We start from the raw sequence: 27508 nt of genomic DNA, 5'->3' as shown, positions 1-27508 counted from the left end.
TGAAGGAAATCAAAGAACTAAATAAATGGAGAGAGATTCCATGTTTATATAGGGAAAGTCTCAGTATTTTAAAAATGTTAGTTTTTCCCAATTTGACCTACATATTCAGACCAATTCCATCAAAATTCCAGCAAGTTATTTTGTGAGTATCAACAAACTGGGGAGGAAAGGGAGGAAGACTCAAAAATCTCAAAGTGACCCAGTTTTAAAACTGAAAGTGACTATATTAAATTGCTGCAAACCAGGCAGAAGGGAGCTTTAATATAACTTTTCTAAGTTATAGGAAAATACAGTGAGACTTACACTTGCCACAGGACATTGGAGGTCACGTCTGTGTTTCTACAGATGAGAAGACTGTGGCCCAAGGAGGAAGATGGATGGTTTATGGTGACACTGCTATGTGAGGGCAAGGCCAGGAGGAGAGCCCAGATCTCCTGAATCTTATTCCAGGGTACCTAGCACCACAGGGGATTGCTTCCTGTGTCTACCAAACTCTTTCAGAAAGTATTGAGCCTACCTAATGGAGCAAATGTAAGAAACCATTTCCCTAGCTTTTAAAAAAAAATGGAGCATTCAGGTAAACTTGAAGCCAAATTGTACTATCTCATGATGGTCAAGTAGAATGGGACATAAATCGAAATGAGCATCTTTTGTTAATGAATGTTATCTTCCTTTCTCCCTTGTTCATTCATTCCTTCCCTCCCTCCTTCCTCTCATTCTTTCCCTTTCTCTCTCTCTCTCTCTCTCTCTTGCTCTCTCTCCCCCTCTCCCCCACCCTCTCTCCGTACTATCCCTAACACATTTCTTAGCATATGATTCCTCATGGCTGGTTGCAATAACTGTAAAGCACAGGAAGGTAATTAGAAGAATCAGCTGGATAAACAACAGGTTTTGACTGTATTGCACAGGGAACTTTATTCAATATCTTGTAGTAACTTATGGTGAAAAAGAATATGAAAACAAATATATGCATGTTCCTATATAACTGAAACATTATGCTGTACACAACATTGTAAACTGACTATACTTCAAAATATATAAATATATATAAAAGAAGAATCAGCTGGGATAGAAGAGGGTGGCAGTTTGGCAAATGGCTTATTTCGACAAGAGCACTGAGGCATCAGCGTGGGAGAGAGATTGAGGAGGAGGGAGAGGCAGCCCGCACTTCCACCCTTTGATGAGAACATCCTTGGATAACAGTGCAGTCCTTCTGAGACACATCCTTCCACAGATGCAGAAGACAGCAAAGGCAGAGAGCGACTCAGAACGCTGGTGTCTTGCACCATTAGCCAGATGCAGCTGACTCAGATCTGAGACGAAGCGACTCATTTCTACCCAGCGTGGCTCCAGTGTCCCTGCTGGGGCTGACCGGATTCCAAGTCATCCGTCAGATGGCTTCCTGTTTGTGCTCCATTTAAGAATGAGTCCTATTGCTCTCCACCAAGCACGAGGAGAGCCGAGATTCCGCAGGGTTCGTGACATGGGGCTGAGGTGTTGGAAACCAACCTTACTGGATCAGAGAGAGAACGGGGGGGGCTTCTGAGGGTAGCAAGTATGTCTATTCCAAATATACATCCAAGAACTGAGAAAATAACCCTAGGTGAGTCCGTTCACCAACTGGTCCCCCTGTGAGTCAGACTTCAGTTAAGACTTAGTCTATCACCCGACCACCGTAAGCTCCTACTGTGACTTGTGGACACAGTCACATTTCTGGTCTCTAGGAATTAAAATCAATCTAGAGACAGTGTAGGGTAATCCCCCAATGATCTGGGTATTTCCTTTTCCCCGGTGAGCAGTCATTCCTGTAGATAGCCACAGGCCCCAGTGGGAAGTCTGGAGAAAGAGTTAAGGTGTGTGCTTCCTGACCTTGGGGAGGTTCCCTGAGGTGTGCTGGCCTGGGGCTGGGAAGGAGGGAGCTGGGGCTTATGGGACTCCCTGGGAAGCCACCCCCTGGAGTGCTACTTACACTTGTTGGGAGCAGTTCTAGTTTACGGAAAAATCAAGTGGAAAGCAGTGATTTCCCATATATCCCCTTCCCTCACACAGGCACAGCCTCCCCGCCACCAACATCCCCCACCGCAGTGGGACATTGGTTACAATCAATGAACCTCCGTTGACGCATCATTGTCACCCAAAGTCCATCGTTTACATTAGGGCTCACTCTTGGTGTTGCGGGTTTGAACAAATGTACAGTGACATGTACCCACCAGTACAGCATCAGACAGAATAGTTTCACTGTCCTCTGTGCCCTGCCAATCTGCCCCTCCCCACTGACCCCTGGCAAACACTGATCTTTTTACTGTGTCCATAGTTTTGCCTTTTCCAGAATGTCATATAGTGGGAACCATGGAGTACGTAGTCTTTTCAAATCAGCTTATTTCACTTAGTAATAATTTTAGTGTCCTTCATATCTTTTCATGTCTTGATAGCTCATTTCTTTTTAGCATGGAATAATATCCCATTGTCTGGATGTACCGCAGTTTGTTTATCCATCTGCCCACTGAAGGACATCTCGGTGTCTTCCAAGTTTTAGCAATTGTGAATAAAGCTGTTATAAACATTCATGGGCAGGTTTTGTGTGGACATAAGTTTTCAACGCCTTTGGGTAAATACTGAGGGGCATGATTACTGGATCTTACAGTGAGAATGTGTTTAGTTTTATAAGAAATTAACAAACTGTCTTCCAAAGTGGCTGTAACCAGTATAGCTTTTAGTTTATGGATGAGGAAGAGGGTTCATGGAAGTTAATCAACTAGTCCAAGATTGGACAGTACATGGGGATTTCCACCCAATGTCTTTCTGCATTGCTCCTTACCCAGTGCTTAATCTAAGCAGGAGTAAGGAGGCAAAGTCCAAAGGATGTGACCTAAGGGCATTGGACTGGTAAAACCTAGGTCCCAGGTTTGTTGGTCACAGCGATGACTCTTCTCCCACAAACCTCCACTTGTAGCTTTCCTCAGTTCAACTGAGGGCAACTCTATCCTTCCGGTTTCTCAGGCCAAAAACTCTGAAGTCAGCCTTAACTTCTTTTCTTTCATACTCTATATAACTCCTGTGGACTCAACTTTCAAAATATATCCAGCATCTGAACACATCTAAATACCTTCACTCCTACCATCTTGGTTCCAGCAGCTGTTAGTGCTAGTTTTAACAATCACTGTATTTCCTGATTGATGATAGTTTTATACATCTGATGTCTGGAAGAATTTTATGCAGCTTCTGGCTCCATACATTTCAAACATTGTTGTTGTTTCTATTACCCAATACTTCCAAAGCCAGGTGCTGTAGGACACTCTCATATCAGGCTACCACCCTGAGGGCAGCTTCCTGCTACGATGTTGGGTGAATTGGTAGAGTGGGTGATAGTATTCCTAGAAGCCATTCCTATACCAGGATGGCAAGAAATGACCATGAATCATAAATATATCTACTAAACCCAAACTAAATGTATCTCCAACTCAATTTCTCCTTAGCTGGATCCTCAAAATGCTCCTTGTTCCTCCAACACGAAGGGAAGTATGAGGGAAGGGCAGTTGGAATGCAAAGAAACAGGAATTAACCAATAGCAATTCAAATATTTTCCTTTTGAAATTTTACAAAACCATATGACTATTTTTCTTCAAGGCTTTGGAAGGGGCCTTTACAAATGAAGTGTCCCAAAGCGTACATTTCACTAGCTTCCTGGTAAGTCAACTATAAAAATATTTTAAATTGTCACCTGGGCCCTTCCCCCAGAGCTTCGCTTCTCTCTTATCTGCTTTTCTTATTTCCTCAGCACCACCACTCCTTAGGTACCGTATAATTTACTTATTCATTATGTCTCCCGGTGTCTTCACTGGTATTTCTTGTGTCTAGAATAGGGCCAGGTGCATAGTAGATGCTCCAGAAAGATTTGTGAATAAATGAATGAAATAAATAATGCATACGTGAGTGAGTGATAATCTAGAATCGGGCCTACTATCATCCAGGATTTGGAAATTTAAAAATTTAAGTTGTATTCCACACTCTGCCACTTTACCTTGGCCATGTAATTTAACCTTTCTGGGCATCTGTTTCCTCGTGCATAAAGTTAATTGGTTACTTATTCATTTAATTAACATCCACTGCGATATAGCTACGCTCAAGAGTATATTTTTGCGTCCTTTTGTTTCCTTGCTTTCAAATCCTACTACGCTGGCAGGGCGCGGAACTCGGCGTCTTGGAAAGTTCCGCCTCTTCAGGCCCTGCCCACCTGCCGAGCCCACCTTTAGGCTCCTCCCGGATTCAGCACGGCCCACCGCCCGTGTAGAAGCCCCGCCTTCCTTCGTCGCCGTCATCCAATAGCCAAGATACACGGCGAGGTGAACGCGACGGAGCCTTAGGTGTCTTCTTGGCGCCTGACCAGAGTCTTGGGGAGCGCAGTTCTTCTTGAGGAGTCCCTTCTCCGAGTTGCCCGTGATATATGCAGGATCACCCGCTCCCCCACGTTCCCTCGCAAGGGTCCAACGAAGCTCTAGAACCCAGTCGCTCCCCTCCCTGGGAGCCCTGGGTCTTCACTGGACGAGGCTCTCGCCCCGCAGCATTCTGGGAGTGGTAGTTTTCTCTCTCCCAGTTCCTTCCAGGTACACCGGTGGCCAAGACTCGCAAGACTACGATTCCCAGACGCCCAAGCGAGTCTCCGGTCAAGTGGCCGGCAAGGCTGGTGGGCGGGGCCGGGCCGGCGCTCCGCTGCCGTCTGACACCCGGAGCCCGCGGGCCGCCTCGGCCCCCAGAGACCCCGGCATGGTGCGCGCGGGCGCCGTGGGGTCGCATCTCCCTGCGTCCGGCTTGGACATCTTTGGGGACCTGAGGAAGATGAACAAGCGCCAGGTAACGAAGGCCCGCGTTCGGGGCACGCCCGGGGACCGGGACCGGCTGCGACAGCGGGAAGTCGGGGCTCCCCGGGTAGGGCTCTCGCAAGGAAAGCGCCCCGCGACTGGGGCCGGCGGTGACCCGAGGCTCCCGCCCTGGGCTCTCGGAGGCCCTGGGTTCAAATCCTCACAGACCCACGTGCGGGCACTTTCTTGCACTGACTGACGTGTGCGTAATTAGGGGACAGTGGCCCGGAAAGGGAAGAGAAATAGAAACCTCTGTCCTACGGATGTCTAGTGTGGTTGAGGAAGCGGGGAGAGGTGACTCTACGGCGAGTGACAGCTATCTGCGCACGTATTTCAAGGGCCACCCCGTGGAAGAGGGAACAGATTTCTCTGTGGGGCTTCTGAGGCCTGACGTCCAGAGGAAGGCTGCACGCGGATGCAAGTGGCAGAAAGGCTGGCGGGAGGGAGGAACTTCGGGACACAGGGAACTGTCCAGCGATGCCTGCCAAAACTGCTTCTTCCCATCCTGGGAAGTGTTTTCCCGACCATGCGTCGGGACTAAATGAAGCTCCTTGTGCGGGAGAGCCCGCTGGTGGTGCTCCATCGCTGTGGACTGAATGAGTGTGCCAAGGGGCTTCCAAGAAGTCTTCCCTAACTTCTTTCTCAGATTCCGTGGTCTGGCAGCGCCTTGACTATGGGAGGCAGGCAGCCTGAGGTCTTTGGGCAGCTGGGGCTTGATTTCTTACCCCTCTGTGAGAGGACCTCGGAGGAAAACTTCCTTCTTACTCTCTTCTTAGCCAACTCTTAGCCAGCATCACTGTCTTTGGGTCTTTATCTCTTCAGTATAAGTCAAGAGTGAGTAGGGCCTGGAAAGGATGCCCCCTCAGCTGGGAAAAATGTGATTCTTAAGCTTCTAGATAGAGAATTTAGGGGACCTGTACGGCACGGACATCACGATGGATACCGTGGATTCTGATGCTGCTCTTGATACTAATAATTCGAAGAAAAAGGGAAGCTTCCTACTAGGGAGATTTGGTTGTCTTTGAAAATGGTATTAATTCTCATGATTTTGACAGTATACTGTTTCATTTGTTCCATTATATTGAGCAGTGGGGTGATGCCCATGGAAGGACACAACTTATTCCTTTGGGCATGTATGTTTTTTTTCCTTTCTTTTCTTTCGTCTTTTCCCCCACCCTCCTCTTTCTTTTTTCCAAGTACAATTTCAGACTAGTGCAGTCTTGTGGGAGAATTTGGTGGCTTGAATCTCATGAACTGGCTGTTTCTAGGAGTGCATGTCAGATGAGCTCCTGGGAGTTCCCATGATTAAGATGAGTTGTGGCAGAGATTATCACTAGCTGGAAAAACCTAATGCCTTGAGCATTGATGCTGTTCACAGGAAAATCCCCCAGGAAGCAGAGCTTTACTTAAAAATCTGGACTTAATTGGCTCGGTTTTAAAAATGTCCCTAAAATTGGTACCTATTACTGATTGTAGACTCTCAATGAAGGCCTTCTGATGAATGCATCAGTCCCCAAACCAGTTTGCCTTTTGAAAGATCACTATATTCCCAGTCTAAATTTAGGGGCCCATTAGTATCTGGTTGCATTGCCTACATTTTGCTAGTCTTCTAGTTCAAATTCCGGAGCTCATTACTGCTGCTTCCTCGTACTTTTTTTTTTTTTAAATCTCTGTCCTTTTGTTTGTTTCTTTTTCCCTCCAAAATAGCATTCTATGACATCTTGTCAGGCCTGCATGCTCCACCAGTCTTGGAAGTGGGACCTCCCTTTTCTGCTGCCCTTGCTTACTGTTAATTAAGGAAAGAGCCACATGCAAAAACAAGGACTCTTTGTTTCTGCTGTGAGGAAGAGAGGAAGACCAACAGCTACTGGCATTTCTGCTGCTCTGTCAGTCACAATGTCTGGTCTGAAATATTTGTTTAAAAACTCGTAGACATTGGCTATTTCATCCCTGTTTGACAAAGACTGAGTGTGAGCCTGCTTCTAAACTCTGCTGGGGTGATTAAGTGCCAAGCATACAGAGTTGGGAGGCTAAGATGAACAGCAGCAAAAGGCACCACTGACATGTGGGGTGTGTATTTTAGATTCCAGTGAGCTTGTCATCAGTAGTTACATCAAAATTACATTTTCTAGATACCAGGATTGCAGTGCTGGGCTCAGTTGATGGGTCCCTTAAAGGTGGTGTTTGGAACGGTGATCTGTGCTTTTGTGGTTAGCTTGATTGTTAGGTTTTTGTGTAATTGGCCATCTCTTGAGCAAACAGATGTCTTGCTCAAAGGAAGTTTGTTTTTGTTTTTTAATGAATTTTGGTTTTAATACCCTTCAGTGAATTTTTCAAGCATACAAAATTATACTGGAAAATATATTCTTGGTCTTTATTAGATAAGTGGCAATATTTTATAATTTGCTTTTATCAGAGTGGAGCCCCGTGGTTTGAAACTTTGTATAAAAATAGCAATCTCTTGAAAACTGTGTCTTGGGCTTTCCTAATCAGAGCTGCGATTCATAATGAAACAATGGTCGTTCACTAAACCCTTAAGTCAGGCGAAGTAGGTGGTGAAGTTTTTGAATGTGAACTCAGTGAGCAACTTCTGCTTTGGACTGATGGGATCTGCAAGGCTGATTTTACGTTAGAAGCAACACTTTAACATATAATAGCCTAACACTTGAAAAATACCCATTTAGCACCCCAGTTTCCTTTTTTGCTCTCCTGGGAATTGAATTTAGTTTCATAATTTGCTACTGACACAGTAGCCAAGGAGTCGAAAAAAGTGTATGTAATTTTAATTTTGAATTGCGTTTATTTTCCTATTTTCATTTATTGAATAAAAATATCTTAGTTATTTTAATTCACCCTTTGTCCCTACTTTTGTAACCTTCACAATTACCTCAAATTACATAATTTCACACAATTGTACTTTTAGCAAGAGACGGTTTTGAGCTTTGCTTTTCCTTTCTTATGATCATATCAGAATACGTTTTCATGTTTTGTCACACTCTTCAAAATGATTATTTTCACGGCCTCTATCTTGTCCAATTGCACTTTAAACAATCCCCTACTCCCTCCAAGATTTTGAAATTAACCTTTGCTCATCGTAGGAATTTTAAAGAATAGAGAGTAGTTTAAAGAAGACAATTCAGTCACTCATAATTCCACCATGCCAAGATAGCCTCTGTTGGAGGGAGGGTATAGCTCAAGTGGTAAAGCACATGCTTAGCATGCACGAGGTCCTGGGTTCAATCCCCAGTACCTCCTCTAAAAATAAATAATAAAACCTAATTACCTCCCCTCTGCCAACACACATACACACACACACAAAACCATAAGATAAACTCTGTTATCATCTTCGGGGATCTCCTTGTGTTTGCTTTATAAACTGTTTACAGTTTGTGGAAATCCTACTACAGCCTACGTTTTTCACTCAATATGTCTTGAGTGTTTGGTCATGGCCATTAAAGTTCTTTATTCATTGTTTGAGATGATGCAGTAATTTGCCTTTATTTACTCAGCCATTTCTTTACTGTTGTTCATTTAGTTCCTTTTCCCTGTTACTAGAAATAAGACTGTAATAAATATCTTTGGGCCATAATTCCCTGTCTGCCTTGGTTTTAGACTGAATAATTCCTAGACGTAGTTATTAGTGGACCTACAGCAACCTCTTGATACTAATGCTTGAAACTAAATTGCTTTCAGAATGGTTATAGCAGCTTGCACCCCCACCACAACATATGCTTACCAAGCACTGAGTATGAGCATTAAATGAAAAAACAACTTTAGGTTTACTAGGCTGAAAAAGAGGGAAGGGTGAAGGCAGGATTTAGTTTGAAGACTTTATTTTATTTTAATTTTCTTTTATTGAAGTATAGTTAATTTATGGTGTTGTGTGAACACTTTATTTATTCACCATGTGTATTTCTTCTTTGGAATATTAATAGTTTTAAGCTTTTGCCTCTTTTTGTTGTTAGTGGGATTTTAGTGTTTTTCTTACTACCAGTTTGTATGTGTCCACCATGAATTTCTCACTATTTCTTTAACAAATTGAGTACTTACTTTTAGCCAGGCCTTTGTTGAACATTGGGGATACAGCTGTGAATGAGGCTGAAATCATCATTGCCTTTGTGGAACTTAGAGTTTACTGTGAAAAACACATTAAGTGATTATATGTGTAATTATCAAGGTGATGGATGGTATAAAGAAATACAGGATGCAGTGAGAATATATAACAGGAGGACCTAGGCTGGTCTATAGCAGAGGTTGGCAAACTCTAGCCTACTGCCTGTTTCTATAAAAAAAGTTTTAATGGAACACAGCCATGTTCTCTTTTTTTTTTTAACATATTGTCTCTAGCTGCTTTCCCACTGTAACAGTAGAACTGAGTCATTTCAACAGAGATGATAAGGCCCCTAAATCTAAAATATTTATTACCTGGCCCATGTGCTCTTTGAAGCCCTGGCAGATCCCAGCAGCGTAGCTGGTGTGCAGTGAGCTTCTGCCGACGCTGGAGAGTAGGGGCCCGTGTCAGGGCCTTAGAGATCATATTCATCCTCAGAGTGCGGGATGCAGTCAGAGGGCCTTTCTTAGGGCATAGAAGTGACCAGAGGTGCATTTGAAAATGAGTGCTGAGTGTAGCATGGAGAACACATTGGAACAGGTGTGCCTGGACATCAGGAGGCTGGTTAGGAGGCTCTCAGGATGTCCGACAGGCTGTGCTGGTGCCTTGGATGAGCCTTGGAGGAGAGAGGGGACTGTGTGGATGCCAGGAACGTTCAGAGGATGGAATGTATAGAATAAATGAGTGGGGGTGGTAATGCCATTTATTGAGATGGGATCATGAGCACTGAAGGCTTTGTGGGGAAGGTAAGTTCAGTTTTGACCATGTTGGGTTGGAGGTGCCTGTAAGGACATCCACGTGGACGTGTCAGGGAGGCAGCTGGAAATCTTAGTATCGGGAGTAGTCAGCATGATGGTCCCAACGCCAGCATTTGAAGGTCCAGTTAGAGGAGGAGGACCTGGCAGGGGGACTAAAAAGAAGGTGATCAGAGAGTAGACAGTATGCCATCCTGGAAGCCGGGGCAGAGAGTGTGTGGAAGTGATTATCTGTGTTGAAAGCTGCCAAAAGCTCAGCAAGGTGAGGATGACAGTTGTCCATTGGATTTAGTGAGCACGCGACTGAGTCTGAAGGCTGAGGAGTGACTTAGATGGTGAAGGAGGAGAGAATCCTGGGGTGGAAACTTGAGAAATTTGGCTGTGAAGGAGAGAGAGAGTGTTTTTAAAAACTGCGTGGAGGATGTGAGGTGGAAGATTTCAGATGAGAGAGACTTAAGCTGATGGGAGAGAGAAGATCTGGCGCAGTGGTCCAGCCTCTCTGTGCATCAGGATCCGCTGTGAGCTGTTGAGGAAACAGGCATGCCAGCACAGCACCCCTCCCCTCCCACTGATTCCAGTGGTCTTGGATAGAGACCAGGTAGACCATGTTCCAAAGGTTCCCCAGGTGATTCTAAAGGGAGGCTAAGGTTGGGAACCGAGGGTAACGAACCAGCAGCTTCAGCATCACCTGGGAACTTGTTTGAAATGCAAATTCTCAGGCCCTACGTGGGGATGCTGGTGCACACTGAAGTTTGAGAACCATTGCTATAGAGGCTGGTCTACACTCTCAGAAGTCAGAACCCTATAAAACTACCTGCCACATCCCTACTGGGACTTCCTGAGTGCCTTCAGCCCCCATTTCTTGAGGCCTCATGCATTAAAAAAACTATTTACAGAGATATTTAAACTGTGCTTAAAATTGCATTTTAAGCTGTATTCAATCCTCAAAAAGAGTCCATCACCCTGCGTTGTCTCAGTTAAAATTATACTTGGATATTCGAGGAAAACAGTATTGTCCAGAATCACATGATCTGAGTCCTAGTTCCAGACTCACTTCAAAAGGACTTTCTGGAAAGCTGGCAGGTAGCTGGGATCTAATCTCACTTGCTCTGAAATACCGCTAAAACTATATGCAGTCAGGGGAGCTTAAAAAGGCATCCGTTACTCCAAGATAGGAAGCTCAGGAAAGAAAACAAGATCAAATCAAATACTAGATGCTGGCACACAGAAGAGGGGCCACTGACAGCCGGGCCAGCGGTGGGGACTGAGGACTAAGTCCTCACCGCGTCCCCTGAGAAAGCCTCCACGACTCAAGCATTGGCAGGACCAAGTGTCTCCAGAATGGGGCTGGGGGGAGGGGTGCACTTAGAGCCCTAGGCGTCCTCCCCAGCTCTCCTCAGAGGTCTTCCCCTCCCAGCTAGAGGTCTGGAAGTCTCTTTTCCGGAGGAGTAAACAGAAGGTCCTGGGTTAGGGGCTGCTGCCAGTCCCCATGGAGGACGCCAGCAGTGAACTGCGAGGGGCTGCGTGCTGCCTGGAGAGATGGCGGTGGAGGTGGGAGTCCCGCAAGGACGAGAGTCCTGCGTGTGGGTGAGCACACGGGCCTGTGCGCAGGGAAGGGCCTCCCTGGACCAGAGCCATGGGGATGGGGTAATGTCAGTGCCAGGTGTGCTGCTAAGAGTGGGCAGTTACAGGGGAGGCAGAGGGGCTCGGGAGGTGAGGAGGTCCAGGAATTGAGATGCCAGAATGTTGGCTGGGCCATCCACGCTCTTCACATCCCAAGAGCAGCCGCAGGAGTGCTGAAGAGGAAGGCTGAGGCAGGTACCCAAGTGAGGAGCCATCTGGAGGACAGTGAGGGAGGTGGCCCTGCGGGTCCCAGCTCAGTGGTCTCAGGTGGAGTGAAGTCAGCTTAGAACCAGGTCCTGCCTTGGGTGGCCTTCCCGCCGTGTTCTTAACCAGATGTTTGTTGCTCATCTTTTAAGACATTTATGGAAACTCTAAACATGCAGAGTGTTTAAAGTTTCTGTTCATTAAAAATTTTTTTAATTTGTATTTTATTATTATTTTCAGTGGAGGTACTGGGGATTGAGCCCAGGACCTCATGTGTACTAAGCATGTGCTTTACCACTGAGCTACACCCTTCTGCTCTGTTACTTTTAAATTGTACTTTCAGATGCCTCATGGCTAAGTGCGGTAGGACTCTGAAGCCTCAGTTGGGGCCGTCCTGGCGTGCGTGGGGCCAGGTGGTTCTTGGTGAACCACGTGGAGTGTGCCGGGACCCCAGGTCAGACCTGGTTCTCTACACTGGAGCGGGAGGCCTGGTGGTAACACCCTCAGGGTTGAAGGTCCTGGGAGATTCCCGAGAGGTAAGGAAGGTCTTACCGAGGCTGTCGCAGAGCAGGCCCCACAGGTTGCTCTGGTTTTGTGTGTGTGTGTGTGTGTGTGTTTTCTTCTCCCTTTTTCTCTTATTGAAGGAGAGATGGTATATAGGCATTTCCATGGACAGAAGTTGAAATTCTACCTAGTTTTGTAGTTTATGCAAACTAGTTTCATGTCCTAAAATCACAGCTTTTTTTTTGGCTTTTTTTTTTTTTTCCCAAAAACAAGCACATTTCCAGCTTAGAGTTAGTGAATGTTCTGCCACTGTTGCTCACTTTCAGTTTGGCCTTTTTCATCCCAGCTCTACTACCAGGTTTTAAACTTTGCCATGATTGTGTCCTCGGCGCTCATGATCTGGAAAGGCCTGATCGTCCTCACGGGCAGCGAGAGCCCCATCGTGGTGGTGCTGAGGTAGGTCCTGCCCTGCGGCTGCCGCCCCGGGAACCCAGGCGCGGTGGGGACAGCCCAGACTCTGGGTTCTCACTGGAGAGAGTTTTAGAGTTTTCTTTTATTGATATCCATTTCGAGAAAGTTTCATTTTTTTCTGGCTTTTGTTAAAAAATCTTACCTTTTGCAATAGACGTTTAGGCCTTTCATCACGTTGATGCCACCATGCAAAGTGACATTTTAATAATTTAGTAATAATGCATTATTTGTGTACAAATTGATTTTTTTAGGTGGATCTTTTTATTAAGTATAGTCGATTTACAGTGTTTAAATTTCTAGTTAACAGCATAGTGATTCATTTATATATATATGTATATATATTCCTTTTCATAGTCTTTTTCATTGTAGGCCATTACCAGGTATTGAATATAGTTCTCTGTGCTGTACAGTAGAACCTTGTTGTTACAAATTGATTTTTAAACATAACTAATTGAAAGCTATTACTTGGTTTTCTTTGTACCAAGTAGCCAGGAAGTAGGTATCCCCAGTGCCTAGCATCGTGTCATATTTTTTCAGATTTCTTCAGCCATATTGCAGTAGATGGCTCCTCTCTTCTCGAGACTGTTACTCTTAAAAGCACAGCATCTGTATTTTAGAAAAGTTAATACTGTGGTTAACTTCATGGAGCTATGAAATCATCCAAGGGGAAAAACTTAATAATCAATGTGAAGTTAAATCACATGTTTGGGAGCCATCAGGTGCTTGAAGATGCCCTGTGCAGTGTGTCTTATGGATCACTGAGTCTCACTGTGGTAGGAGTCAAGCCAAGTCCCCTTGGTTTTACAAGGGGAGTGGCGGCCGCAGCAGTGACGTGGTCAGGGTCCCAGCTGGTCAGGGCAGGAGAACCCAGCACACAGGGTTCTTGGCTCCCAAGCTGGTGCCCTTCCCCTCCTCTCGCCCTGCTGCCACGTCATGGGGCTACAGCCGGCCGCCCTTCTGTGGCTGGTCAAGGGGCCCACTTCGAGAGAGACAGCATTTTCATAAAGTGAGGAGCCCGAGGCCAGCAGAGCTCACACACAGAGCTGAGGGGCCTCTCATTTACCGGGTTCACGCTGTGCTCCGAGGGTGCCCGAGGGTCTGGGAGGGTAAGTTAGGAGGGAGAAGGGGACCATGCTTATGGATTGTAGACACCTTAACCTTGCTTCACTTGTGACAAGCTCCACTTTTATATATTTTATGTGGTTATACTTTACCTGGTAAGATTTCATTTGAAGGAAGTATTTTTAAGGCTTTAAAAAAAAAGAAAGAAATTAAACCCCGCAGCTTCAAGTGGGCCCTGTCACTTAACAGCTAAGGAACCGGAGGCCCAGCGTGGCCAAGTTGCTTGCATCTCACAGTTGCTTGTGGCAGTTTTGGCAGAGCCAGACTCCATCCCAGATATCCTGGCTCTCCTTCCGTCACACAGACACGCTTGCACACAGAAATTCTCGTGAAGTCGCAGTGCCTGCAGTACCTGGGGGCTTGTTTTTCTTAAAGCATCCTTTATAATTCTAAAGCAATTTGGTTTGTCAGCATTAGCTGTTGACATCACGAGGGATGTGTGACCTTGGAGAACACTGACTTTGGGGGCATCCCTGGCCTTTGAGGAAAGCAAAGATGAGCTGTCATTAGTGAAATGTCTCAAAGAACTGCTTTCCTCGTGGGACACGATAATGACTCTGTCTGAGGCCAGGCTGCGGTGTGCTTTTCCTGTCTCTGAGACTTGTTCATGGAGGTTTTTAATTTTTTTAACCGCAGTCCTTGTTGTCACAGACTGCGATGATTTTCTAGAAACTTCTCCCCGTTGTGTGTCTTCAGGAATTTTGTCAGAGTAAAGATGAAGCAACAGATAAAGAAATTATCTGAAGCATTTTAGCTATTATTCTTTAAAAGAAATGAAACCCTGAAGCAATTACGTTGTATTTTCAGAAGATGATAAAATAAACTTCTGTGTTGGGCTTGAGGGGGAAACCCAGATTTGTTTTTACTTAGATATTTTCTCTTTCTTTTCCTCTTGGTCATTTATATTTCTAGCCCTTGCTACCCTTTTAAATTCAGATTTGTTTGGTTTTGAGTGCTGGACCTATTACCATTCTTAGTGTCACTGGTTTCCCCTAAAAATAAACCTGTCAGCAGGTACGGGGTGACAGGCCGGCCAGCCTCAGCTGCGTTTCTCTGGGCTGCTTCCCACCTGTGCTCCAGGTTTAAGGTCAGGGGCTGGGAGGGGCGGGTGGACCAGTGTCTGGAGCGGCTCCCCTTGTGAACCCACATCTTGTCAAGCCCCCCATTTCTTCATCAGACTGGTTCTTTCTCCCCATTCCTGCCCTCGACATACTCACTCGCCGTTGGCTCCACAGCCCCTGTGTTTAGTCTGACTGACTTTCTCATGCAGTAAAACAAAGCACGGGAGGGTAGAAAATGAGTTCTGTTTTGATGATTTCACCTTCCACTAGATTACACTTTACTTTGAATCCACTGAAGATTTTTGGCGTGGGTTTAGACTGGTACTCTGTGGGATTATTCATGGGCCTCACGTCAAACACAGTCGAGCTTTGTTAGAATCGGGCTTTCTGCAGAACACGGTTCAAAGGATCGCACTGCAGGAATCGGAAGACTTGGCCTTGACTCTTGTCCCAACCTTCAGCTTGGCTTTCGGTAGATCATCCTCCCTAAGTGTATTCATTAGTCTGTTTCTTGTTCCGTGAACAAGTACGTCCATGACCTGGGTGCTGGGGACACACCGCAAAATGTGAGAACTGCCCTAGAGTATTAACCAGCCTTCAGAGCCTGTAGTTCTGAATGAAAGTAGTATTGGTAGATGGAGGGCTCTGAGGCTAAAAAATGGCTTTTACTCCAAAGAGTCCACATCATTCTGAGTTGTTTTTCTACCTGATGCAAACTGCAGAGGGGCCCAGTAGTGCCCTTTTCACACTTAAGTCTGAGAAGAAATGGTTCCTTTTTGTCCCTGACCGTTGTCCCCATGAGCGGTCAGGAGAAACCCCTGCGGCCCCTTGTATATAGCTCGTCAACCTACGTGACTGTGATGAAAGCTGACCTTCTGACTGGTACGTTTGTTACATTCTTTATGAATTGACGTGTTCACCTGGCGAATCCAGGGTACTTCTGATGTGATTTTCTGCTTCCTTCCAGTGGCAGCATGGAGCCAGCCTTTCACAGGGGCGACCTTCTGTTCCTAACAAATTTCCGGGAAGACCCGATTAGAGCTGGTGAAATCGTTGTTTTTAAAGTGGAAGGACGAGACATTCCAATAGTTCACAGAGTAATCAAAGTTCATGAAAAGTAAAGACGCTTTACTTCTCTTGGGTTTTGTTCTGTAAATTTTGGGGAGACAGTTTTAACGGTTGATTAGAAAGTGGCAGAAGCACCGAGTGTATTCCTGGTTCTGCGGTTTACTAACTGGGTGGCTTTGCACCTGCTGCTCAGCTCAGCGTATTCAGTGGGAACGATGCTACTTTATCCACCGCAACTCGCAGGGTGATTATGAGAATGAAGTGAGCTGACAGTCACTAAAGCACTTGAAAACCCTAAATTGCTGCACAATGTAAGATGGAATGTATTCTTGTGTAATATTAGTTATTGGAAAGAGTCTCAAAGAAAATCAAGTCTCATTGTAATTGAGGAGGACTTTGATATGAGAGTTACCTTCTGAAATGCAGAGAGCTACTGTTTTCTCTGTCACTTTGGACCGACTGGCATTCTCAACAGTAAGATTAGCCCCAGAGGGATAAAAACTCCTTTGCCCAACTCATGCCTTGATTTGGTCATTGCATATCCTGCATTAATTTTCCTCCCAAAATGGCTTTGCCTTTCCCTTAAATGCCAGTGATGACTTAATAAGACACTTCTTGGGAACCAGAAACAATTACTTCTAGCTCAATGAGAGAATTCCATGAGAGAATACAGTCATATCATTAGCAGAAATGTTATATTTAAAGCTACATTTACCTTTATGCAGCTTAGTGTAGCATTTTACCTGCATGAGTTACGGAATTAAAATCAGATATGTGTATTTGTATGGAGTGTGCGTGTGTAACTATTTATACACTTCCGGTATTAGATTCTCATTCCATTCAGTGCTTCCAGGTGTTCCCCAAAGATGTTTGATTCTCAAAATACTCACTTCACTTTACTCTAAACATTAGCACGGCCCTGTCCTGCTTCGTGTTAACACACCAGTACTGCGCTAACGTTATCTTGTTAATGTTATCTTGTCTACTTGTTAACTTACTGACGAAGAAATGTGCTCAGTCATGATGTGTAGAACTGTCACCTGCTTTTAAAACAATTTCCAAAGATGAGAAATTGTTCAAAGCTGGGGAAGTAATGATTTGCTGTAATTTGCATGGATTGTGAGAGGCAGCCCGGATTTTTGGCCTCTTGATTTCCTTCGTAACCGCAGCGGCAAATCAACTTGCTCCTTTTGGCATGATTTCTAACCTTTGTGGACTTTTAATATTTTATCAAATTATTTAGTGCATTTTTTCATTTGTCTTATTAAAAGAAGACCCTCTTTAAAGGTCTGTGATGCTATAATATGGCGTGTCTGGTGTGGAGGCGGGGCAGGCACCAGTTTAGAATGTTTAAAATGAGCCCCACCTGTCTCTTTAACACAGTGATTTTATGCCGTTTGTAATTCTTATTTGTTTGCAAACTGGATTGTACACCACCTTGCTCAGTGGTGAAGGAAGTAAGGTGTTAACACAGTCCATATTTGGTATGGAGAAGTAAACTGAGGAGAGCTAAGAGCGCGCTCATGTTTGAATCACCTCGTGTGAGGATCTGTGTCATCTGGGACCAAGTTCACGTCCAGAGTGAAGAGGAGTATCAGCCGTGTTAACCGGTTGGTCTGTGAGGACTGAGAGTGGGTGGATTCAGGTGCTGGAGCAAGTCCTTGCCACCATGGTGCCCTGCGCTTTCCCATGCTTTTAGGTTGTCGGGGTAACTGAAGTGTTTTAGAATTTAAGTCTACAGAATTGCCATTAGATTTGTGCGTTAGCTGAATGGTCATCTCCAAGCAACCCTCTTAGACCAAGAAAGATCAAGTTATCTTTGACTGGTTTCCGAAAGGGCCATATCTGACTGCAAAATTTTGGCTAAATGGATATTTTTCTAACGATGCTGTGCTGAAAATAATTTCTGAAAGGCCATTGTTTTGCTTTCCAGAGATAATGGAGACATCAAATTCCTGACTAAAGGAGATAATAATGAAGTCGACGACAGGGGGTTGTACAAAGAGGGCCAAAACTGGCTCGAAAAGAAGGACGTGGTGGGAAGAGCCAGAGGGTGAGTGAGGATCAACTTTTATGTTCCATAGAAGATGCAGAAACCAGAAAAGTATTTAGAAACAAAGAAACCAAATGTGTAAGTTAGTAGAATCATCGTTCATTACAAATGTTCTATGTCAGGAGAATTGTAAGCAGCTCTGCTTTGGACTGTGAAGACTAAACGTAACTCAGAACATCCTAAGGGCCTAAAATCTGAAACTGAATGCAGGTTTGCTGTCTGTATCATGGGTTTAATTCCATTTTTGAAATAAATCCTCACCTAGAGATTAGTTATTTATAGATTTTAAGTAACAATTGTAGGAAATCCTCCCAGAGACTCCCACGGTCTAACGCTGTGCTGAATACCCTAGGTAGGCCTTGCACCCACACAGGTATGTGCACGCATATATAATACACACACTTTTACGAAGAAGAATTTTATTTCTTTCACCCCACAGGAGGTTGGAAATCACTTTCTGTGTTAAATCTACATGTGTCTTTTTAAACTGCTACATGCTGTTCCTCTGAGAATCACACCTTATTTAACTAGTCTTCTTTTGGTGGACATTTGGATTATTTCCTGTTTCTTATGACTAAAAACAGTTCTGTGATCAATTTTTTTAATACCCAACTTTGTATAATTGCTCCAGTTATGAGTTCTGCTTCTGGTTGACACAGCGGAGAGTCTGTCCTCTTATTAAATACCAAAAAAGGCTATTCTTCCCCTCTCTTGGTGACCCTTTTTATGTTTAACCCTTGTTGGAAATGTCTCCTTTTATGTAAATCCCATCACCTGCGTCAGGCTGGAGAACACTGGTGACATTTTCTAAGATTCAGCTTTATTCATCAGACTGCGGGTTAAGGCCTCTTTCTTCCCCTTTCCTCCCCTGCTCAGCTTTTAACCATTTGCTCTCTATTGCATTTCCAGCAGGGAGATGAGAGAGACTTGGGGCTGGCCAGTCCTCTGTTTTAGACACCTAGGTGATAGGCTTTGTGTAAGTGAGAGGTTGAAGTTGCTGGTGTTGAAGAACACTGGGCGGCACTCAGGGCATGTTACCTTATTTCTCATCAGTGACGTGATTGAGGCTTGGGTCACACTGATTACACGTTGACGTCAGTTTTTTCAGCACGATCCTTGGCTGGCTTGTGCCGGTTTGTTATCTCTGGGACCATAGTCATGTTTGGGTACAAGTTACGGGATTCACATTTGCATTCAGCGCCCAACAAACTTGCCTGTTATATCTGAAAGGTACCGTGGAATGAAAATCATGGCGGTCCTTCCAGCTACAAACTAATCACTCGTGTGCTTTTAAAAGCCTTCTCTAACCACAGTTTTTATGTAAGTCCTCTGAATCTTACCTTCTCTACTAAGAAAAACGGCACTGGACTGGTGAAAGTGGCGCATTCTGTCGTACAAGGGGCTCAAATAAGTGTTTTAATTCCGTTCTGGTGGCTGCAGCGAGTGAAGACACACAGCCTCTCTAGCTCGGGATTTGCCTTCTTAAAAAATTGTCCTGGCTCTTAGCACTGATGCTTTTCACTCATAAAGAGCCTTTTGAGACAGGAGTGAGTATTTATTGTCTTTATGGCTCCAATCAGTGGTGTCCCCCGAGGCGATTTTCCTTTTCCTAATGCTGATTTATAGTGTTTTCAAGTGTTGCTATCATCCTATAACAAACACTTTTTATATTTCTGGCTTTTTTCCCTGACAATTTAGGTTTTTACCATATGTTGGTATGGTCACCATAATCATGAATGACTATCCAAAATTCAAGGTAGGAATTTATGTGTACGTCTGTATTTTAAAAAAACAAACAACAGTGGCACTTAAACATGTGCAACTGTAAAGATGCCGTCTGTTTAAAATGTCTTGCTAGTGAAGCCTTCTGCAGAGTGTAGTTAACCACAATAACATAATCATTTAAACTGTCGACACTGAAATTAATTTGAAGTAGCTACTTCCACCTTTTATGTTCATGGAGTATGTTCTAAAATGGCACCTATATATTTTTTGCTTTTTATTATGGAAATCTTCAAACATAACAAAAAAAAAAGGAGTCCAATGAACCCAGTAATGCTTATCTCACAACTTCAACAAAATAGTATCTTTTTAAAAAACAAATCATTTGAAACACAATAGGAACACCTACGTAAGAATGAGTAGTACATTATCTGTGTTTGTCGGACGTTTAATATTCAGCCCATCAGTATATTTGGGGCATTTTAACTCTCATGTGTTATTGAACAGCTCCCTTGGGGAACAAAGCATGGGGAAAGAGGTCATCTTTTGATCCTGTCCTCAGTCCAGTATTGACCAAACTTCATCTGAATACGTTTATAGGCCAAACTTATTTGTCAGCCTCATAGTAATCTTCCATTGTGTTTTTTTTACAGTATGCGCTTTTGGCGGTAATGGGTGCATACGTGTTACTAAAACGTGAATCCTAAAATGAAAAGCAGTTCCTGGGACCAGATGGAAACAAATTCTGTTGAAAGAGAGGAAAACTAATATATTTGAAATGTTCCACTTTCTGTATAAAAGGAAACAATGTGAGACGTTTTTGTCTTGTTCGAATAAATGATTCATCAGTAAAGACTGTTTTCTTTTGTGAACTCTGATTTGGATGCGCTCAGTCTCTCTGCCGCTCAGGGTCATCATCCTCAGCCGAGTCTGAGGGTCTGCAGCACTTCCAGAATCAGCCAGGCCGTTTCTGGGCCTGGCCTGCTAGTGGGAGAGCGTGTAGTCCATGTGACATAGTTGTGACGTCTGGGTTTCCAAAATAAAATTCCTGGCATAACATAATAGCATTTCCGAGGGGAAACAAACAGGCCCTTAAAAGGAAATGATTTCTTATTTATTGAAGTGTAGTCTGATAAACTAATAAAGCCTAAAATCTTTTTAGAAAGATGTGTTCTGCTTTGTTTTTGTAGTTTGATATATCTTGAGATCGTTGGATCAATTTATTGAAAAGTGTTTGATAAATTACAGTAACAGTGCCTACTCCTTTGATAAATTGCAAAAAGCACAAATGAGCAAAAGGGGCATGTCCCTTTCCCCTCAGCCTCCCTTCACCGTTTCCCAGGGATCTCCATGATTTGGGTTTAGTTTCGTTACATTTGCACTATGCACAGTGCTGCATATAAAATAGTCCTTCATGAAAATATTTACCAGGCCCTTATATCCCAGCTGCCGTCTCAGGTGCTGGGGCTGCTAAGCCCCAGCCTGGGTGGAGGTTACAGGGCAGTGTGATTTCAGGAGGGACAGCTGCTCTGGGAAAGTGAAGGGGGTGGGGAGCGGATAGAGGATGCTTTTCTAGTGGGTCAGGGAAGACTTCTGGGGGGGGGGTATGACACTAAGCCGAGTTAAAAGGAATGAGAGGGAGTGAGGCACGTAAGTCTTGGGGAAGCACCACCCAGCAAGTGCAGAGGCCCTGGGAACGATGTTCTTCTCAGGCGCTGGTGAGGATGCAGAGCATCTGACTCCTGTAAGATGCAGGTTCTGATGCAGGAGGTCAGGGGCAGAGATGGGGTGGGAGGAGGGACCGAGACTGCATCCCTGACGCTCCCAGCGGCTGCTGATGCTACTGGGGCCCGGATCACACAGGGAAGCATCAGGGAAATAGAGGGGTGGCCAGCGGTGTTTCCAGACACACCCTTCCACTTTGCCAGAAAGTCCTCTCTTCACTGAGCAACATGATGTTGACATCCTTTCCAGTCAGAGCTTAGCGGTCTACCTTGTTCTTTTAGGTGTGTCCAATTCTGATCTAAGAATTTAGAATGCCTACAAGTCACTTAACCACCTGGGGGCCTTGAGCATAACTTCCCTCAGCCTCAGATGGAGGGTGAGGACCACACTCACCTTCCGGCTTGTCCCGAGGAGTAAGCAGATGATTCCTTGATGCTCTTGGCTCCGTGCTGCACACAGTCTGCACTTGGTCAGCGTCACCCCCGGTTACGTATGTTTTCCTCTTCAGTGTAACCTGCGCCTCGTCACGCACCTGTCCAGTCCCTCGCTGACTGAGCTCTGACTTGGCGAAGAGCAGCAGGAGTGAACTTGGCGGGCAGCCTGCCCTTTAATCCTTTCTCTCTGCTAAAATAGGCTATTGTAACAATAATGGGCCTCATCCTGTTGAAATCAGCAAAGTGAAAAGAAAAAAATTTACAGGATACTTTCTAAAAACATTATTCCCTTGTTCCCTTTAATAAACTCTTTTCTTAAGGAAAATAGATTTTTCTTCCCTGAACTAAAAGTGGAATTTTAAAATGTTGGGTCAATAGGTTACTATTTCATCATCTGCCTGGGGTGCTATAGTTGGTTAATATAAACTTTAAAGAGCTCCTAATGTGGCTGAGCTTTTTGGCAATTCTTTGAACATGCCTGACGTTCTGAAATAAATTTGACAAAGGCACCTGAGAACCCGGACGAGGCTCAGCCAGTGCCATTTAATTGTGGCCGGTTAGAGGCTATTGGTACTTAACAAATGGAAGTGATGGGAGTTCAGGCTGGAGCCATGTTCTTTTATCTGGGGGTCTCAGTTGCAGCCTCAGCATCTGGAACACATTAATGAGACCCAGACAAAGCCAGCGTGGCAACAGGGCGGTGGATTCTTGGGTAGAATCTCTTGCTGGGAGCTTTCGTACACTCTTGGGACATAGATTTCTCACCTGGTTGGGCAGCTGCTTTTCCACCTCACGACAGCCTAGAAGCCTCAAGGTGAAGCGTGTCTGGTGGATACCCACCGAGATGGGAGAGGACCAAATGGAGAAAACAGTGAGAGGACTTCAATATGCCACCTAGTGGAAGGACTGACTGCCCCTGTCAGCTTTCAAGGGCCTCCGTGTCACGACACACAGAAGTTAAGTGGTGTTTGCTATACTGTGTTTTAAGATGGATTTAATTTATGGAATTTTAAGATGGATTTAATTTATGCTATACTGTGTTTTAAGATTGATTTAATTTATGGAAAATTTAATTTTCCATAAAAAACAGGAAATTTTCTACCATGGAAGTAAACTTCAGTTTTTGAAAAAGGTTAGTAGTAGAACCTCTGATTTCCCAACCCTCAGGTCTGTCTGGCCTTTTCCCCTTTGACGATGAATGTGTCAGCCTTAGGCAGATGCTAAACACACACACCCGCCCCGCAACAATCAGATTGTGGGCTCGAAACTCCTCTGCAAAAATTTTGGACCTGCCACTGTCCCCAGCAAGCAAGGCTGGGCAAATGAAGCATTGCTGCAAAGCGGAGGAAGTCTGACCGTATTAAAGAATCCAGGTAGAAGAGTCTTCACATAAGGGGAAGCACACCTGGGTGTCGCACTTTGATGGACTCCCTAGGTGACCCCTGTGGCCAGGACTGAGGACTGCTGAGAAAGATCTGCACGAATTAGTCGGGAGGAAATGTGATCAGGATGCTTGATGGTTCACATCTTCCTTCTCGTCTTCTCGAAGCCATCTGCAGATTGCATGGCAGGAAAAAGCCAGAAAGACGCCACATTCTGTGCCACCCTCCCTCCACCATCTCCCACACCAGACTGATGCTAGCATCTGGGTGAATGGGCATCTGGGTTCTGCATGAGCTCCTCATCTTATCAAGTAGCCTTTGGCCCAGCACCCTGGATGGTCAGTTGAGTCTCATCCTGAAAATCCAGGTGGACATCTGTCCGTCCCCACTTCTGTGGGATCAGTAGGGTCTCTCAGTTTCCAACAAGAGGCATGGAGTGGGGTTGGGTGGGCCGCAGTGGAAAGAGTGGTTTAAGCACTGCCTCCACCTACTAGATACGTAGTTTCTAACTAACTCAGACTCAGTTTCCCTATCTCCAGAATTAGTGTCAAGCTGGGTGAAGGGTTGATTCGATGCTTGGTTTTAATCAAACAGGGCTTTCTTTCCCCTTGCTTCCTCAAGCTCACAGGAGTTTGACTACTTAGAACTTGTTGATTTTTTAAGCTCCCAAATCCTCCTGAACATTCTCCGCTGTCATTTTTGGCCATGAATTCTACCTCCACTTTCTCTGACTTTTAAATCTGCTTCCCTACATGGTTGCAGACACATCTGCCACAGGGACATCGGCCCCCAAGGCCTCTGCTTTTAGCCGCACGAAGCTGCAGGAAGATGTAAGACGAGAAGCCCATTTGTCGGTGCGGGCCTGGGATGCCTCCGCCACGAGCTTTGGGTGACGAGCCTTCCTTTGTGGCGCTTTTTCTGCGCTTCTTCCATTTCGGTCTTCACCCAAACACCATGCACCACTGGCCTCTTGTCAGGTGTAATTATCTCCCCACAGGAGCTTAGCTTTTGCCACACTGCAAGAATTCCTGTAAATAAATTTTATTTTTTTAGAGCAGCTTTAGGGTCACAGCAGAATTGAGTGGAAAGTACTAGATTGTTCTCCCTGCCCCACAAATGCACAACCTCCCCAGCTATCAAAGCCCCCAGCATAGGAGTACATTGTTACAACTGATGAATCTGCATTTCACATCATTATCCTCCTAAGTCCAAAGTTTACATCAGGGTTTTTTTGCTTTACGTTTTATGAGTTGCGATAAATGTATAAAGACATATATTCACCATCGTGGTCTCTTACAGAATAGTTTCACTGCCCTAAAAATCCTCTGTACTCTGCCTGGTCACCCCTCCCTCCCCGCAACCTCTGGCAACAATTGATTTCTGTCCTGTCTCCATAGTTTTGGCTTTTACAGAAAGTCGTAGAGTTAGAATCATACAATAGATAACTTTCTCAGATTGTCTTCTTTCCCTTAGTAATATGCACTTAAGGTTCCTCCACATCTTTTCATGTCTTGTTAGCCCCTTTCTTTTTAGAAATAAAACATTCCACTGTGTGAATGTACCACAGTTTATTCATTCATCTACTGAAGGACATCTTGGTTGCCTCCAAGATTTTGACAATTATGAATAAAGCTGCTATAAACATTCATGTACAGGTTTTTGTGTGCATGTAAATTTTCAGTTCATCTGGGTAAACACCAAGGAGCATGATTGCTGGATCATATGGTAAGAGAACGTTTAGTTTTGTAAGAAGTTGCCAAGCTCTTATCCAAAGTAGCTGTACCATTTTGCATCCCCATGACAAGTGGATGGCAGTTCCCATTGCTCCACATCCTTGCTATCATTTTGGTGGTGTCGGTGTTGCAGATTTTGGCCATTCTAATAGATGTGTAGTGGTATCTCGCTGTTGTTTTAATTTGAATTTCCTTGATGACATGTGATGTGGAATGCCTTTCATATGATTATTTGCCATTTGTATATCTTCTTTGGTGAGGTATCTGTTAAAGTTTTTGGCCCATTTTTAAATCATGTTGTTTGTTTTTTTATCATTGAATTTTAAGAGTTCTTTGTATGTTTTGGATAATAGTCCTCGATCAGATGTCTTTTGCAAATATTTTATCCCAGCCTGTGGCTCGTCCTACTTCTCCTGACGTTGTCTTTCACTGAGCAGAAGTTTTGATTTTACTGAAGCTTATCAAGGATTTCTTTCATGGATCATAATTTCAGTGTCATATCTAAAAAGATATCACCATATCTGTGATCACAAAGATTGTTCTCCTATTTCAGGAATTTCATGGTTTTGTATTTTATATTTAGGTGTGTGATCTATTTTGAGTTAATTTTTATAAAGGGAGTAAGGTCTGTGTCTAGATTCTTTTTTGTTTTTTTGCATGCGGATGTCCAGTTATTCCAACACCATTTGTTGTGAAAAGCCTGTCTTTGCTTCGTGTTGCCTTTACTGCTTTGTCAAAGATCAGTTGACTCTATTTATGTGGGTCTATTTCTGGGCTCTCTACTCTGTCCCAGTGATCCATTTATCTATTCTTTCATCAATACCACATGTCTTGATTATTGTAGGTTTATAGTAAGACTTGAAGTCAGGTAGTGGCAGCCTTCCAATTTTGTTCTCCTTCAGTACTGAGTTGGTTATTTTTGGTCTTTTTTGACTCTCTGTGTAAACTTTAGTATCAGTCTGTCAATATCTTTACCGCAGGATTTTTACCAGGTATTCATATTGGGAAAAACATAGAATCTTCCATTGCTGTATCCCTTTGTCAGTACATTTCTCAAACCCATCTCTGAGGAAGAATTCCTGCTTTCTTTAAAACCTCAGGTTGATTTCTTATCCACCTTTCCTGATTCACGCAGAGACAGAAACATCTGAGCTTCTTCCTCGCCTGAGAGTCACTGGGAGCTGCTTCTGTGGTTTCTCTGTTTCGCCACGACATGACTGATAGTCTCCCCAGCATCCGGTGTATTTGTTGTGGCTGGGTATCCATTCCCTCTTGGTTATCAATTTCAAGAGCTCTTGATTAGATCAGTAGGTTTAAAGGCAGATAGACTGACTTCTCACTAAGGAAGAAATGGATCATAACAGAATCAGTCTGCCATTTAGAGCTTCTACCTGGCAGCACTGGAAGCAGTCGAGTGGAGCTCACTCGTGGATTAAAGACCCAAAGGGAGCCTGGTGAGTCACTCTCAAATTTAACAAATTATCCTTAAGATGGGATATTTGAATCCCCTCGAGTGCAAAGCTATGCCTCGTGGTCCCACTTCATGCATTGCACATAGGCCATATGCCTTTTCAAGTCAACATAAGAAATAAAAATGGAAAACAGCATTAAATTGATCATTTTTCAGATTTTTAATCCTTGAACTGTTTTCTACTTACTGATTTTTATTTTTTTAAATATTTTTTCATATTTTAATCCTTGAACTTTTTTCTATTTTCTGATTTTTATTTTTTAATTTTTCCCCATATTTTTAATCCTTGGAATGTTTTCTACTTTCTCGGTTTTTAAAGGCTCAGTGAATAAACTGCTGTGAAACATTTTAAAACCAAGCAAAGACCCATAAAAGAGCTCCCTTACATGCATGTAGAAAGTGCTTGCTGGATACTTGCCCTCTGGCCCCCAGGCGCGAGGTAGCTGTGGTATTAGAAGTTATCATGAATGACCCTGGATCTTAAGAAACTAAGTGGAATACGTTGATTCCCATGGAAAATATTCATCTCTTTGGTTTTGAATTTTATTTTCAAAAGATCTCTTGCATCTGTCCTCACAGATGACCTCTCTGACCACAGTCTTCTTATGAGGAGGGCATCTTTAGACACTTCTAGATTTCTTTGCAGACCAAGATCCCAGAGGTGGAAAATTTAGACAAGAGGGTCTTCATGAGATCCAAAGAAGTGGCAGAGTCCCTGGGGAGCTGTAGACCTGATGTTTTATGTATTATGCCGTCTCACTGTCCAAATACATTTTGAGGTGGCAAACTGTTAGGTTCGGTCAGCAGAACCACCTAGGACACTTCTCAAGGTACTTGACTGGAGAATGAGCTGGGGTTCGCCGCAGTGACTTCCCGTTTCTCAGAAGTGAAGAATGTTTCTGTTTCTTATTGGCGTTCAGCAGTTTGATTGTGATGCTGACATGATTTTATTCATGTTTGTTCCAACTGGGGTTTGTCAGACTTCTTGAACTGGTGGGTTTATTGTTCTAATCAAATTTGGAACATTTTTGGCCATTATTTTTTCAAAAATTTTTTCTGTCCCCTTCTCTCTCCTCTGTTTTTGGGACTCCAGTTGCACATACGCTAAGTGACCCACAGGTCACTGATACTCTGTTCATTGCTTTCAGTCTGTTCCTCTGTGCTTCATTTTGGATAATTTATACTACTGTGTTTTCAAGATTACCAGCCT

The 27508-nt window shown here is 44.1% G+C and overlaps 1 protein-coding gene and 1 long non-coding RNA gene across 2 annotated transcripts; one reads left to right on the top strand and one right to left on the bottom strand.

Moving 5' to 3' along the window:
- Nucleotides 1-4380: 4380 nt before the first annotated feature.
- Nucleotides 4381-20406, top strand: SEC11C (SEC11 homolog C, signal peptidase complex subunit). Its single transcript, XM_072952144.1, has 6 exons — nucleotides 4381-4851; nucleotides 12403-12512; nucleotides 15678-15827; nucleotides 17712-17831; nucleotides 19530-19587; nucleotides 20207-20406. The coding sequence occupies exons 1-6, from the start codon at nucleotides 4765-4767 to the stop codon at nucleotides 20258-20260; spliced, it is 579 nt and encodes a 192-aa protein (XP_072808245.1). The 5' UTR covers nucleotides 4381-4764; the 3' UTR covers nucleotides 20261-20406.
- Nucleotides 20407-20499: 93 nt separating this feature from the next.
- Nucleotides 20500-24099, bottom strand: LOC140690427 (uncharacterized). The gene is made up of 3 exons (XR_012065699.1): nucleotides 23118-24099; nucleotides 21672-21938; nucleotides 20500-20644 (listed from the first exon to the last, which is right to left on the bottom strand). It is a non-coding gene; the product is annotated as an uncharacterized lncRNA (long non-coding RNA).
- Nucleotides 24100-27508: the final 3409 nt, after the last annotated feature.

This window comes from Vicugna pacos, chromosome 30, assembly GCF_048564905.1.
Source record: "Vicugna pacos chromosome 30, VicPac4, whole genome shotgun sequence".
NCBI lineage: Eukaryota > Metazoa > Chordata > Mammalia > Artiodactyla > Camelidae > Vicugna > Vicugna pacos.
This window is presented reverse-complemented; position numbering and strand designations above follow the sequence as displayed.